Source organism: Psittacula echo (genome assembly GCF_963264785.1).
Source record: "Psittacula echo genome assembly, chromosome: 5".
Taxonomy (NCBI): domain Eukaryota; kingdom Metazoa; phylum Chordata; class Aves; order Psittaciformes; family Psittacidae; genus Psittacula; species Psittacula echo.
Genome location: NC_137739.1, coordinates 60565878 through 60580464, shown reverse-complemented (window position 1 = coordinate 60580464; position 14587 = coordinate 60565878). Strand labels below are relative to the sequence as shown.

Genomic DNA, 14587 nt, shown 5'->3' with positions numbered 1-14587 from the left:
AGATGACCATCCCGGTTGTGCTCGTAGAGCAGACACACAAACGCGAACCTGGGTGAACACAGCTACCCGACGTCTCCTCTGCGGTGGGATTCGGGGCTGCGCGTTTGACATTCCCGCCCCGCGCACACGCGCGGGAGCCGGAGATCCCCGTCTCGCCGCGATATCGGTCACCTCTGGCTCGGCAGCGCCCTGCGCAGAGCGCGGGAAGAGCCGCCGCCGAGGGAGCTGTCACCCCGCGCCGCCCCTCCCTGTGTCCGCGATAACGGCCCGGGCCGGGTCCCACGGATGTCCCGCCCGCCCAGCTCCGGCAGTGATCCCGGCAGTGAAGTGCACTGCTCTGCGTGAGGGCGGTGCTGGGTGCGGTGGTGCCGGTGCGGGGCTGCCAGTGCTCCGTGAGGCCACCAACAGCGCACCCTGCCCAGAGACGGGGACCCTGCCCGCTGCCCGCTCGGGGCTGCTGTCCCTTTAAGCACTGGCGGGCGGCCCGTTCCGCCGCTGGCTGGGAGACCCCGCGCCTCCAGTGAGAGGTGAAACCAAGATGGCGGCCGCGCAATAACTGAGGCGGAGCCGGAGGCACCCGGGCTGGATGGGCCGCACCGCGCCGTCGCTGGTCGCCCCTTCCGCAGGACAGAGTGCCTCTCTGCTGGCCGGGCTGCTAAGTGCCTGGAGCGCAGCCACGTCGCAGGGCGCGAAGAAGTGTCGGGACTGAGCCACCGCAGACCGGGAGGAGGAGGAGGAGGACGAGGAAGAACATGGCGGCGGAGTCGTACTGGGAGTGAAGCCGCTGCCTGCGACGGGAGCTCATGGAGGAGACGAGGTGCTGAGCTTGCCAGCCTGTTTCATCCTGCTTCGGGACAGGCAGCCCCTGCAGGCCCCGGCCAGCCCCGGCGGGAAGGAGGGCGGCTCCTCCGAGCCCCGCGCTGACGGACTGCGAGCGAGGGGCTTCGGGCCTGGGCAGCTGCTGCACAATAGAGCCAAGCTCCAGGCCCGGGCGAGCGGCCCCTCTCCCGTCTGCCTCCTCTAGCCTGCTTCACCCCGGCCTCGCCAGCTTCCCGCCTGCTTCCCTCGCCAGGGCCCGGGCCGCCAGGGTCGCCTTCTCTTGTCACCCCGGGCTGGCTGCCCGTTGTCGCCCGTGCCATCTGCTCTCCACCGCTGCTTCCACTCCCGTGGATCTGCTTCTCCTCCAGGAGCCCTTCTTTACCGCCTCTCCTGCCTGCCTTTCACCCTGCAAAGAGCCTCTCTCCTCTCTGCGGCTGTCCTCTGCGCAGGCTTATTCGTCTTTTGTGCAGCGCCTGACGGTGCCTGGAGCAGCTCCCTTTTTCCATCTCCACCTCTTTTCTCATTCCCCTTTTTCCTCTGAGCCCCCCCCAACGCTATTACCCTCGATAATGAGGAGTCCCTTGGAGCACTGAAGAGGAGTAAGAAAAGCTTGCTTGGTGTGCCTGTGTGGGACTGCTACCTTCTCTCCCGCTCCCCTCCTTTGAGGGGGGCCTAGCCGCCGAGTAGCCTCCTGCTTCTCCAGCAGTTGTAAGCCAAAGTGGTGGCTGTGTTGTGTGGCAGGCGGCAGGATGACTGACACCCGGCGGAGGGTGAAGGTTTACACGCTAAATGAGGACCGCCAGTGGGACGATCGAGGCACAGGGCATGTGTCCTCTTGCTACGTGGAGAGGCTCAAGGGCATGTCCCTGCTAGTCAGGGCAGAGAGTGATGGTAAGTGTGTATGTCTGAGGGTACAGTCTTTCCTCATCCTACCCAGAAAAGGAACTGGGCTTAGTTTTGTGACTGTTGCCTTAAGGTTTTGCTGCGTAATTCTAATGTGATTTCTAAAAGCAAGTAGGCTCTAACCGTAGTTCATTCGTGGTAGGCCAAGTGAAAGACATGGAAGACTGCCATGAAGTGCAGGCATAGTAGGCACTTGGTTCATGGTGAATAGTGTGTTGCATACTAAATACTTGAAGCTCATGTTGTAAGGCTTGAACGGGTTTGGGCATCTAATGATCTATCACTACATGCCGAATGTACTCCAGGTTCAAAACTGATAACTATGATGTATCCTTCCTTAGATATTTCTGGAAATGATCTCATTAATGGAGTTGTTTAAAACTTAGATCATGTTTCTTAACATAAATTTTTGAAAGGTGATTGGATGGCTAACACCTTTCCCCCCCACCCCTTTTTCCCCTTCCCCCTTTTCTTTGGTAGCAAGAATTATGCTGTCAACAGTTTTCAGAGTACACTTGTTACAGTAGTAAGGACAGTACAGTGGACAGAACAGAATTTTCAGAGATTTTGTTTTTTTTTATGGAATGGTATTTCTCAGTCCTTCAGTAGTTCTAGATCTTCCTGTAAGTACATTTAAAACAATGCATTATCAAATTCCTTCATATTTTCTGAGCAGCATGTGACAATTGTGTAGGTTGAGCAGTAGCATCTACCCCTGTAGCTACGTGTTTGGCTAGTATTGATTAAGTTAAGTGATGACTGCTATAATCAGAGTAGATTGTAAAATATATACTTTGCAATATCTAGCATGTATCATTTTGATAGTAAAGTCTGTCAGTGCATGACTTACTACTTCATTAGATATACAGCTAGCTGTATCTAGTGACTTGTAGATCTAGTTGTAGCTTGTGACTGTCAACAGACCTTGTAATTTTCTTTATTTGCTTTGTCATTACAGAAACTAGGTTGAAAAGCATCTTGAGAATCATTGCATCTTACTGTTTGAGAAAGTACTGACAAACTGTACAGTAATCTGTACAGCAGAGATCGTAAACTGATAAGGAAGAATGAAACTTAGAGCAGGATTTTGATAATAGAGCTGCTGATAAGCATGAATCTCAGGATTTTGTGGCTTCTTGATTATACTTTAAAAAGTTGAACTGATGGTAAACTGATAACTTGATTTTATTTTTCACTAAAGTTGCATTTATAGTTTGGCCATCTTCATAGTATAACAGAAATTATTCAGAATGGTAACAGACTTAGTTTCTTTTCAGTGTGAGAAGGGAAGTAAAAAGAAGGTTATCACTATGTTTTTAGGCTGATCTTTACAGTATATTGTAGATACAGTTGCTGTCTACATAATTGATGTGCTTGTGTTTGAAAACTGTTATGTCTTCTACACGCTAAACAATTTCCTGTTTGTTTCGTTGGGGTTTTTTTAAATTCTTTATAGAAAAGAAAGCAAAAGAACTGCAGTTCATAACCTGCTTGTGAAGAAATAGCCCATTCAAACTAAAATCCTTTTATTGACTTTTAGTGGGATATGTATGCTTAAGACTGATTAGAACCTGAATTGGGCTGTTGTTGCCAGCTTCTTTGTTGTAAATGAACATCTGTAAGAAAGAAAATACAGACTGGTATAAATGATCCCAAAAAAAGATGCTTTGTGTTGCATAGCTAAGATATTCTGTCAAAGCAGAACTGGCTCAAACTTACTAATAGCACCTAATACACAGAAGTATATTTAACAGGATACTTGCATTAGACTTCTCTCAAACAGCATCCACGTATTTCAAGAGTATTGAATAATACACAGAGCTTAAGTTCTTAATTTAGTAGGTAGTATCAGTCCTGGGTAAATGTGCACTCTATTAATAGGCTAGTTTTTCTAACTTGCTTTTGTAAGCACCTCATAAAATCGATTTATTTTGTGTGCTCTGCGTGGCAATTGTTTACAGGCTGATTTTGAAGGCAAACATAATCATTTTTACGTGTGAGCAAATGTTTTGGGAGAAGGTAACACTAGACTAATGTTTTAGGTACTACACAATTTGAGCGTTCTCTTGCATGCTTTTTTAACTAAATGAAGTCATTCACTGTGATTTCTCTTACCCCTCTATCCCTCCCAGTTATCAGAAATGTAAAAGTACTGGGAACCTGACCTATACATCATTTGTCTTCATGTTTCCATTGCGTTCTTGTATTGTCTTTCTCTGTCAGCTCCTTCTCGTTCCACAATGAAACTTCTTCCTTCCTCCTTTTCTAAACCAGCTTTTCCTAGCATTAGAGCTGAGATTTATCGTGTGCGTGCTGCTGTGTTCTTACTGACTTACTTCAGGAAGCTGACTGAAAACCTTGGGATCTGCCTAAATTAAAGGCTCTTGTTTCCTGAGTGGGGGAGGCCATGGGGGATGTTAGCAAGAGTTCTTGCTGTGGATGGGAAATTGCCAGTCATGTGAAAGGACCAGTTCGGCTGTGCACGGAGTAACAGCAGAATTACCAGAGGTTCATTTGGCTGACTGTTGGGGCTAGGACATAGTTCAGTCTTTTGATTGAGCAGCTGTGACTTGGTGTAGCTCCATAGCTGCTTTCCAAGTGGCTGAGATTTTATGGCAGGGTCAGGGGGTTCAGATAAGGGAGCTACAATCGGTATGCCAAGTCCAAGGTAAGCGATCATTTGAAATTGGAGGAGTAAGAGTGCAATTTTCTTTTTTTTTTTTTTTTCCTTCATTTATAGGAGTAATTGGGTTTTGGTTTTGTTTGGGTTTTTTTTCCTTGGGTTGGTGGTTGTTTTGGGGTTTTTTTGGTTGTTGGGTTTTTTTTTTTTTTTTTTTTTTTTTTTTTAACAGCATCTTAAGAGTTGAGAGCAGTTGAGTGACTTACAGTGTTATCTGAGATGTCTAATGCTCCCAAGGCACTAAATTTTAAGAATTACTGCGGGCTATTTGGAGTAATCTCTTACTGTACAGAAATAGCATAAACTGCTTTCAGATCAGATATATTATGCTTTTAAACAGGGAATTGGTTTTGGTTTTTTACACTTAAACAGCTGTTAACTTTTTTACTTAAAACCCTGAAAAGTTTCTCTGTATGATTCCTAGTTGCACTGTATGCTACTGGAGTTACAGTAGGGCAATAGTGAACTCTTTTCTTACAAATAATCACCTTCCATGTGAGTTTCTGTGTGTATTTGGAAACCTTTGGTTTCTTACCTGTTTCTCACATGGTATTTGAGGCTGTGGTGGCCTGCCTCATTCTTGAAATGTCTGTGTGCGTCTAGATTTTAACTGCATAGTTTCAGATCACTTTTTTTGTTCTGAGCCCAGATGCCTAAAGTGACCTCTGTAATGAACTTTTATGTTCAACTAAGTCATGTTAATTTTAAGGCTTAAACTTTTAATTGAAGCTTACTAGTCCTGTAACTAAACTCTTTGACAAGCCGAAGTGAACTGCACCATTGGAGGCCATGTTTAATGCCTTTAGTCACAGGGCAGGCACCTGCATCCTCACTCTTTCGTTAGACTAGTTATCAGTAACCCTGTAATACTGGCAGAAGGCTTAGCCAAAGTTTGACTTAAGTTTGTTATATCTTGCTCCAAACTCAAGGGTTTAATTTTGTTTATTTATAGGAAAGTAACACCAAAAAAATTGTGGTTATGTACTTACTTTAGGTTAAAATACCTAAAGGGGACCTACAAGACGTCTGAAGAGGGACTTTTTACAAGGACATGTAGTTATAGGACAAAGGAGAATGGGTTCAAACTTCAACAGGAGAGACTTACGTTGGATACTAGGAATAAATTCTTTACTGTGATGGTGGTGAGGCCCTGGCAGAGGTTGCCCAGAGAGGTTGTGGCTGCTCATCCTTGGCAGTGTTCAGGGCCATGTTGAATGGGGCTTGGAGCAACCTAGTCTAGTGGAAGGTGTCACTGCCCATGGCAGGGAATTGGAACTAGATAGTCTTTAAGGTCCCTTCCAACCCAAACTATTCTATGATTCTATGAAAATGCCACCCTTTACCCCTCAAAAAACCCAAACCAAAACAAAAATTACCCAAACAAAACCATGGGAGTTGAGGGGTGGGGGTGGCAATTTTTTTTTTTCTTTTCTCCTGGTTCTCCCGTCTGCTTAATGTTTGGGTTTGACCCCTCAGAAATGCATTAGACTGATGAATGGTCTCTTGCAAATGCAGAGCGCATTCCTGGACCTCAGTTTGAGCTGTTTCCTGTGTTTCAATGGATTGGTTTCTTTGAATCACTAGCAGCAGAACTGATTGCAGAGCTTAAACCTCTTTGTGCATCTTGAGTTGAAGTTTTCATGTGAAAAAACATGTTTGTACTGGTGTGGGGAGGTGAGTGACACTGTACCTTTTCTGCTTTTGAGGAAGGATCCACATAACAGTTAGATGGGAGAGGAGCAGTGTTCCATATCAGCAGGTCTTTTCTGTATGTATATATATAAACAAGTCTTCAGATCTGTTGATGAAGACTACTGGCTCAGAATACTTCTCTAAATATCTTTGAAAATAGCATTGTATATCTGCATGTAATCTCTTTTGAGCAAGTTTTTCCCTATACGCACATTCCTTTCTCAGCATAGAATGGTGTAGTTACACTAACAAAAAAAAACAGCTGTGCCTTTTTGCATTACAGTGGCAAATAACAGAATTCTGCAAATCAGTGTTTTCTTCTTTATTAGATGGCTTCAAATGTTACTTTCTGGCACCAGTGTTTTGCAGTTACCTGTATAAATTCATTCAAGGGTATAATTAGATCTGCATAATTTGGGGGAGTTTATTAAAACCATAGCTTGTATTAAGGTGAGTTTTCAGGTGTTTCCTAACTATAAATAGTCATTGGGTCAGTGAAGATGAAGTTTTGTTGGTGTATTTTTATAAAGTAGACTAGATAGTCTTAATGTATTCTAGTGTAGTACCAAAAGAAAAATACCTACAGAAAAAGTAATTGCTTATGACAAATGCGAGATTAAGCATCTTGATCTGTGTTTAGGAATCAGTACTGATATTGACTTTGAATAGAGGAGAACTTTGTTTTTGGTATGTTGAATTTCTGTAACCTTTTCCCAAAGAATATATTTGCGTTACAGATGTCTGTTACTGTTGCCTGGTTCACAGAAGCAAATAAGGGAGACCTAAAACTGTCTCATACCAGCAAGGGGTCTGACCCTGTTAAACTTAGTATAGGAAAATAGGCTCACTAAACTAGTAGAATAGTCACTGATTTTTGAGTAGGTGAACGTTTTAGGAGAACAAATGGCACAAGTGGAACATCAGATCTTCAGAAGGATGGGTTGAGGGCAGTTATTAGGTGTAGGGCACACCTTTTACACTTCATTACATTTCTACTTCCAAATTTATATTTTTCTAGTTATGAATCACAAATGGTGAGGAATAAGTTGAATCATGTAGTAATGAGAAGCAAGTCAAGCCTTATAATGCTCGATTTGTCTTTCCTGCAAACATCAGGTTTAGCAGAAGAGGAGAAGAAATGTTCTTCTGTGGTAAGTGTAGTAAGGAGGTAATTCTTTGATGTCTCCTCCTAGCCTGGAAGATGAAATATCTTCATTCATTGTCTTCCAAGATTTATTGTTTTCTAAGTATTTTGTCAAACATGGTGTTCAAGACTCTGCTAATTTCAGGATTCCCATGTCTGTAGATGTGTGTTCAGCAGTTAAAATATAATGTTGAATTTATCAATTGCTTTAATTCTTACGATTCTGATTTGTATTTGCTGCTATTAAATATTTCTAGATAGTAAAGAATTTGTAGACGTTAGTCAGCTGGGTGAATAGCTGAAAATAATATTCTAAAACTTCATGTATTTGAAGCTGAGGCTTTGAAACTGAAAGTAAGATTGAAATGAAATAGTGCCTATAAGAGATGATTATAATAGGGAATGCTGATTTTAGATGTTCACTAGGCAAACCCAAAATACGGAGCTCAGGACTGTGGCCTAAGTACTAGCGTACTGAAGTCATCAGTAAAGCTCATCTAGGATGTTTTCCTTCTCTGTCCAGCTATCACAAGGGTTGTTACTCTAAGCATTAGTTTCTATATATGCTTTCCAGCAAAATAATGTGTTTTAGCTGAACTTCAAGAACAAATACCACACGATTAGCAAATTTCACACAGAACAACTGGGGGTGATCTGCGAAATACAGTTACAATGCTTTTTGTGTGCTGATTTTAAAATTTCTAAAAATGTTCCCTGAAAAGTCATTACTTTGAAAAAGAAAGAGGTTCAAAATCCAGTCCTCAAAACAGTCTTGAATGTTCTGTACTATGTGAACAATATATTTGAGGGAAACACAAAACCAAAATGCAAAGCTGTAGAATATGGGTTTCACAGGGTTGTTGTTGGGAGGAAGGGTGTTACTACTTGTGGAAAGGGTGATCAGAAGATTCATGTTGAAATTGGAATTTAATAGTACACATGTAAAGTGGAACTTTTTTTTCTAGGTTCTCTTCTTCTGGAGTCGAAAATTAACCCTAACACTGCGTACCAGAAGCAACAGGTAAACATGCTGCTTTTTCTTCACATTTGAAGGCAGGTTCTTTAACTTCAGCAATAGTTGGTTGGGGGATTTTTTGCCTGTATTTCAAATTATATTTTATGGGTTTGTACCAAAAATAGGAGACAGAGTAGTTCTCAATGTTTTGTGCATTTCACGATGTACGCGTGTTACTTCTCTGCAGTGTTTGTGAAGTTATCTATATCACTTGAGCTCTATTTTACATCAAAAATTGCTTTGGGAGAGACAGGCAAAGCATAGGTGTGAAAATCACAAAGTAGCTGAGCTTCCTGAGGATTATAGTATCAGAAATTTAATATCCTCTGGCTTTTTTATTTATATTTCAGACACTACAACTTGTGATGTGTTTTATTTAAGACTGGAAGGCTTTAAAGCTATTTACATATTTACTTTTGTTTGGTTTTTGCTTCAAGATGGATATGGGTTACTAAAGCTTCAAAGCATTCTCTATACACAAAAGCAGCTTCTCACCTCTAGTTTGGACCTTTCTTCAGTTATTGAAGCCATACATTGTAAGCCCCAAAAGAAAGCTGCTGAGATGGGTGAGAAGTGAACTGTAGGTCTTGAATTTTGTTTTCTGTTAATCTCTCATGGGTGCTGAGAATTACCCTTAGAGGTTTAGAAATGTTAAACCAGATTGTATTTTGTTGCCTGTCTAGTCAGCTCAGACTTGCTAAAATCTGGTAAGGTGCAGTTAATGTATTAAAATACCTTTCAGTCTTCACCTTTAATAGTTTATTATAAGCATAGATGTACTGTAGTTTTGCTCACAGGCAGACCCAGTGGTTGTGCAGCTGCTTGTAGGATTTTATGTTGAACTGAATGAGGAGAACCAGTCTGGGTTAAAATACCCTTCCTTGAAAAATTTAACCTCTGTCAGCGCCTTGATACAATTTGTAATGCACCGTGTTGGCAGTCTGTACTGAGCAACTGGTAAGGCCAATGGAGAGCGGAAAATCAATTGCAGGAAGTAAGAAAAGACAAGACCAGCAAAAATGCTAAGTAAACTATCTCTTGGTTGTAATCCTAACTGGCCTGAGGTCATGGTTCTATGATACAGTAACTCAAGCTTTAGGACTTCTAAAACAACGTTGAGTATTTCACCGCTTTATGGCAAAAAGTGCTATTCTAGTGTAAACTTGCTTAGCTGATTCAAATCTGTTGAAAAAGCATTGAGGGGTGAGCCTTGTATCAGTAGGCTTTATGCCAGATCAGATGTGAAGCTTACTTAAAGTAGGCATAAAATTGTCAGATCTGTGCAAACCCCCACACATGCCTGTGAGCGCAACAGCATTTCACACCTGTGGTCATAGCTACTCTGGGTCAGAGTCAGACGTGGTGTGATCTGGCACTGCACAAGTCAATACTGGTGATTGTGAAACTGTAGTTACTGAAATAAAAATATTAAACTTGAATCTGCCCTTTTGAAACGGCGCTGTATGTGTTCTGTGCAGGAGAAAGAAAATTGCTGTTCTTAAAGCTTTCAAATGCTGCATAGACAGAATTTATATTTGTAGGTGGATTTTTCATAATATTTAAGCCAAGCAGCAACTACTACAGATTGAATGTAGGGCTTCACTTTGAGCCTTAGAAATACCAAATCTTTCTTGATGTGTGTACTGATTCTACTTTATAGCACATTCTCTTTTATGTGAGGCCTTCTTACCTTTTCCTTTAGTAAAAAATAAGTGCAGAGTTTAAACCTGATTCCCTATGAGCTAATCTTGGGAATTTAACAGCTGAAAGGAAGAGTTGCTTCTTTACAGCTGCTCTCATAGAACTCTGAACTGCCTAAACTCACTAAACCACAGTACTCCAAATCCCTCTTCAAAGACTCATAACTGTCTCTGTGAGCAGAAGTTTCAAGCCACCTCACACAATATCCATTTGTGGAACTGTGAGATGGAAGAGTGAGAAATCTTTCCTTTTTGGCTTCAGGATGCCACTTTAGGTCACCTAAGCTTCTACTGAAATTGCAGCCTGAGGTAGACCTTTGAGCTTGCCTGGCAGTTGTGCTCGTAAAATTTCAAGAACAATCTTCTAGAAACTAAGTCTTAAAACTTCAATGTAACTTTCCAGTGTTATGATCTTACCAGCCTTTTGTCTTGGAATTTTGTTGTGAAGGTGAGCCTCCATTCCATTTTAAAGAGGTACATAGCAGTACATCTGTTTTTACTGTGATGTACTTAGCATGTGCCTTGTGGGCCTTCAGATATCTAATTGAACTAGTGGACTCAGTGGATAAGGTCTCTGGATGACTTTGTCTTGGCTGACATGAGGCTTGTAAGAAGAAACAATCTTTTATTGGACCAACTAATATAATTTGTGATTGGAAGGAAGGAGAGGTATGATAAGTTCTTGGGGAAACTTTCAATGCCAGTTGCTTTGGATTCTTCACCAACCCTATAGGTAATAATAGGGTTGTAATAAATAGTGTAATAAACAGTGGAGTTCTTCAAGAAGAACTCTGTAAAAAACAGTGAAGCTCTTCCACTGGTGAAAGAACCTCCTACCTGTGCTGTACTGTTAATGCCACTGTGAAAAAGATTGTCTCATTAATTGTTGGTATCAAAAATGATGCAATCTCAGGGTATACATCTGCATATTTTAATGATAACTGTCACAGCTTAGATCATTATTTGTCAGAATGATAGTGTGAAGACCTGAGTACAAGTTTACTTTGCTGCCACTTTTGTCTTGGTGTGTAAGACATCCATGGAAAAACAAATAAACCATCCCCCAAACAAACTACAACCAAACCAAATAAACAAAAAACTAAAACAAAACAACAGAAGCCATACCCTGTGAACCTGACATAACATTTTATCAAATTGTCTGCTTTAGATTTCTTGGGGTTCAGGGTTGAAAGCATTGACTGCCCTTTATTGTGGATTAGTTAGGTCTCTATGTGCACATAAATGTTGATCTGATTGGTGGTAGATACAAATGTCTGCCCTTTGGAGAGGAAGAATACTTGGTAGACCTTGGGATCTGCTTGGGGACTCTTTTCATACATCAGCACTGTCCTGAGATACTTCCTCTGTCTTCCCAGACTTACCTACCATCTGGAGGTTTGGAATAACTTGTTAAAGTATGAAACATGTAGAGAGTCAGATAAATTAGAGTAAGTCTTTCTGTCACCATGAAGAATCATTCTGCTGCTTTCATGAAAAAAGATGTGCCTGTGAACTTTACCAGTGGAAGTTTTTGGATGCTCTGATCTGCATACTTCCTGGCAAACTCGTCATTACTTATACTAGAACTAGAAGAAAGGAATCCGTGTGAGAAAAACAAGCTAGAAAGAAAACATCTTGAGGAAACTAATGCCTTGTGGCTCAGAAAAAGGACTAATATTTCTTGTTTTAAGGTATGATTTGTAGGCAGAAGATTTATTCTGAAGAAGTAAAATGTGCATCAGTACGACTCAGCCTCCTGACTTTTTTTCTTGTTTAGGACTGTATGCTGAGTTTTATTATTATTCTTATTTTTAAATGTTACTATAATGATGATGATAAGTTCAGCATGGAATATACTGGATGTAATTATGGGTAAGTAGCACAGAGCTTAAAAGCAAATTTTGTTTAGTAAGGGGAATTTTATTATACAGTGGTTGCTGGACAACACATACAATACTTAGTTTAACTCTTCTTACAGGCGGCCTGGGAAGAATACAGGGATGCTGTCCGGGAAGCTAGGGACCAGGTTAGGAAGGCTAAGGCCCAGTTAGAATTGAACTTGGCTAGGGATGTTAAGGATAATAGGGATTCTATAGGTACGTAGCGAGTAAAAGACAGACTAGGGACAACGTAGGCCCCCTTCAGAAGGTATCGGGAGAACTCGCTACCCAGGATTTGAAGAAGGCTGAGGTTCTTAATGACTTCTTTGCCTCAGTCTTCACTGGCAAAGTCTCTGACCGCACCACCCAAGTCTTGGAAGGCGAATGCAAGGACTGTGAGAATGAAGACCATAGGCCCACTGTAGGAGAGGATCTGGTTTGAGACCATCTTAAAAACTTAAACATACACAAGTCCATGGGACCTGACGAAATCCATCCGTGGGTCCTGAAGGAGCTGGCGAATGAAGTTGCTAAGCCACTGGCCATCATATTTGAAAACTCATGGCAGTCAGGTGAAGTTCCCAATGACTGGAAAAAGGGAAATATAATCCCCATTTTCAAGAAGGGGAAAATGGATGACCCAGGGAATTACAGACCAGTCAGTCTCACCTCTGTGCCTGGCAAAATCTTGGAGCAGATTCTCCTGGAAGGCATGCTAAGGCACATGAAAAATAAGGAGGTAGGTAGTGACAGCCAGCATGGCTTCACTAAGGGGAAATCCTGCCTGACCAATTTGGTGGCCGCCTATGATGGGGCTACAGAACTGATGGACAGGGGCAGAGCAGCTGACGTCATCTACCTGGACTTGTGCAAAGCGTTTGACACTGTCCCACACGACATCCTTGTCTCTAAATTGGAGAGACATCAATTTGATGGGTGGACCACTGGGTGGATAAAGAACTGGCTGGATGGCCACATGCAAAGAGTTATGGTCAATGGCTTGATGTCTGGCTGGAGACCGGTAACGAGTGGTGTCCATCAGGGATCGGTGTTGGGACCGGTCTTGTTCAACATCTTTGTCGGTGACATGGACAGTGGGATTGAGTGTGCCCTCAGCAAGTTTGCTGATGACACCAAGCTGTGTGGTTCGGTTGATACGCCAGAGGGAAGGGATGTCATCCAGAGGGACCTCGACACACTTGTGAGGTGGGCTGATGCCAACCTTACGAAGTTTAACCGTGCCAAGTGCAAGGTCCTACACCTGGGTTGGAGCAATCCCAGGCACAGCTACAGGTTGGGCAGAGAAGAGATTCAGAGCAGCCCTGCAGAGAAGGACTTGGGGGTGTTGATCAATGAAAAAATGAACATGAGCCGGCTTCAGTGTGCACTGGCAGCCCAGAAAGCCACCCGTATCCTGGGCTGCATCAAAAGGAGCGTGACCAGCAGGTCGAAGGAGGTGATCCTGCCCCTCTACTCTGCTCTCGTGAGACCTCACTTGGAGTATTGTGTGCAATTCTGGTGTCCTCAACATAGAACTTCCTGCCCTTGCTGTCGGGACAAGTGAGCCAACAGTGAAACTATTTCAGTAAAATTTGTGCCTATTGTAGCTAAGATAATAAGGAAGAATGTGTGGTTTTGCCGGTTGAGAGGAGAAGCAAGGAGAGTGACTGCTGTTGGGTTTGGGTGGGTTGGTTCATCTATTTCAAATTATCACATGTTCCATTATCTTCACATGTTTTCCAGTGAAATCCAATTTTTCTGCTGTTTCTGGGTATGGTCACTAGGCCAGTGAGTCCATTCTGTTACAGAACTAATAAACTGGTTTTTATTTCATGATTCATAGGAATGCAGCTGTGAAATTGATAACTGAAAAGTCATGTATGATCATTGAGCTTTCATCGAAGTTAATAGAATACATTCTGCAATAAGACTGAGTGTGCTTTGATATGTTATTCCAGTTTTGAGGATAACATTCAGATATTCCAGTTTTAGGTGAATAAATGCACAAAACCAAATGCAGAAGTGAACCTTTATATGTCATTACTAGGATGGGATCTTATCCTGGTGTAACCTAACATGATAGCTGTATAAATAAACTTAAAAATCTTGAGTAGCACCAGTAGTTTATTTCTGAAGCAGAAAACTGCTTAGGAAATTGTACTTTTGATTGTAAATATTTAGCTAGCAAGATGCTGAAAGGTGGCTTGACATGTGGAAGTGTCTGCAACTGTAAACAATGTAAGGGCTCTGATAAGGAGGACTAGAGGGGGAGGAACAAACTTAATGTGTTGAGCTTCCAGTGGGATGCAGGAAAGATTCACAGGCCTAAATTGTTTGATGACTAGTAGGAAGAGATTAATTTGCTTCTTAAGACAGAAAGCAAGCATTTATGAAAGACCTGTGTAATTTGGGAATCGCTGCTTCTTGAGAGTAGCTTGAATCCCACAGGGATGCCAAGGGAATATTTTGGAGCTGCTGTGAAGACTGATATTCTCCCTGGATGTGAATACTAGTAGGAGGCCACTGTCAAACAATAGTAGTTTTCTTAATTTTACCACATTAGGAAAGAAAGCTTAAATCAATTTTATGGCAGAATCGAATCCTGAGTACTGATTGCTCTGAAATCCTTCGTTATGAAATCCCAGGGCTTGCTTTGGAGATTGTATGAATGCTGTACAATGCAGTTGCTGATCAGCTTGCTAATAGTTAAATAAAACTGATTTAATGTCTAATAAAAGTGTGACGTCTGCTGAG

At 42.2% G+C, this 14587-nt stretch overlaps 1 protein-coding gene across 6 annotated transcripts in view; it reads left to right on the top strand.

Annotated features, from left to right (window-relative positions):
* Nucleotides 1-309: 309 nt before the first annotated feature.
* Nucleotides 310-14587, top strand: part of PPP4R3A (protein phosphatase 4 regulatory subunit 3A) — a 47118-nt gene continuing 32840 nt past the window's right edge. For 2 of the 6 annotated variants that reach the window (XM_080617500.1, XM_080617496.1), the window contains exon 1: nucleotides 314-1710. In XM_080617500.1, coding sequence (XP_080473626.1) covers nucleotides 1569-1710 — 142 coding nt within the window. In that variant the 5' untranslated portion in view covers nucleotides 314-1568. Of the gene's footprint in view, nucleotides 1711-7217; nucleotides 7246-8203; nucleotides 8260-14587 lie in introns of those variants that run through there. The other 4 variants (XM_080617497.1, XM_080617498.1, XM_080617499.1 and 1 more) reach the window with 4 other exon arrangements.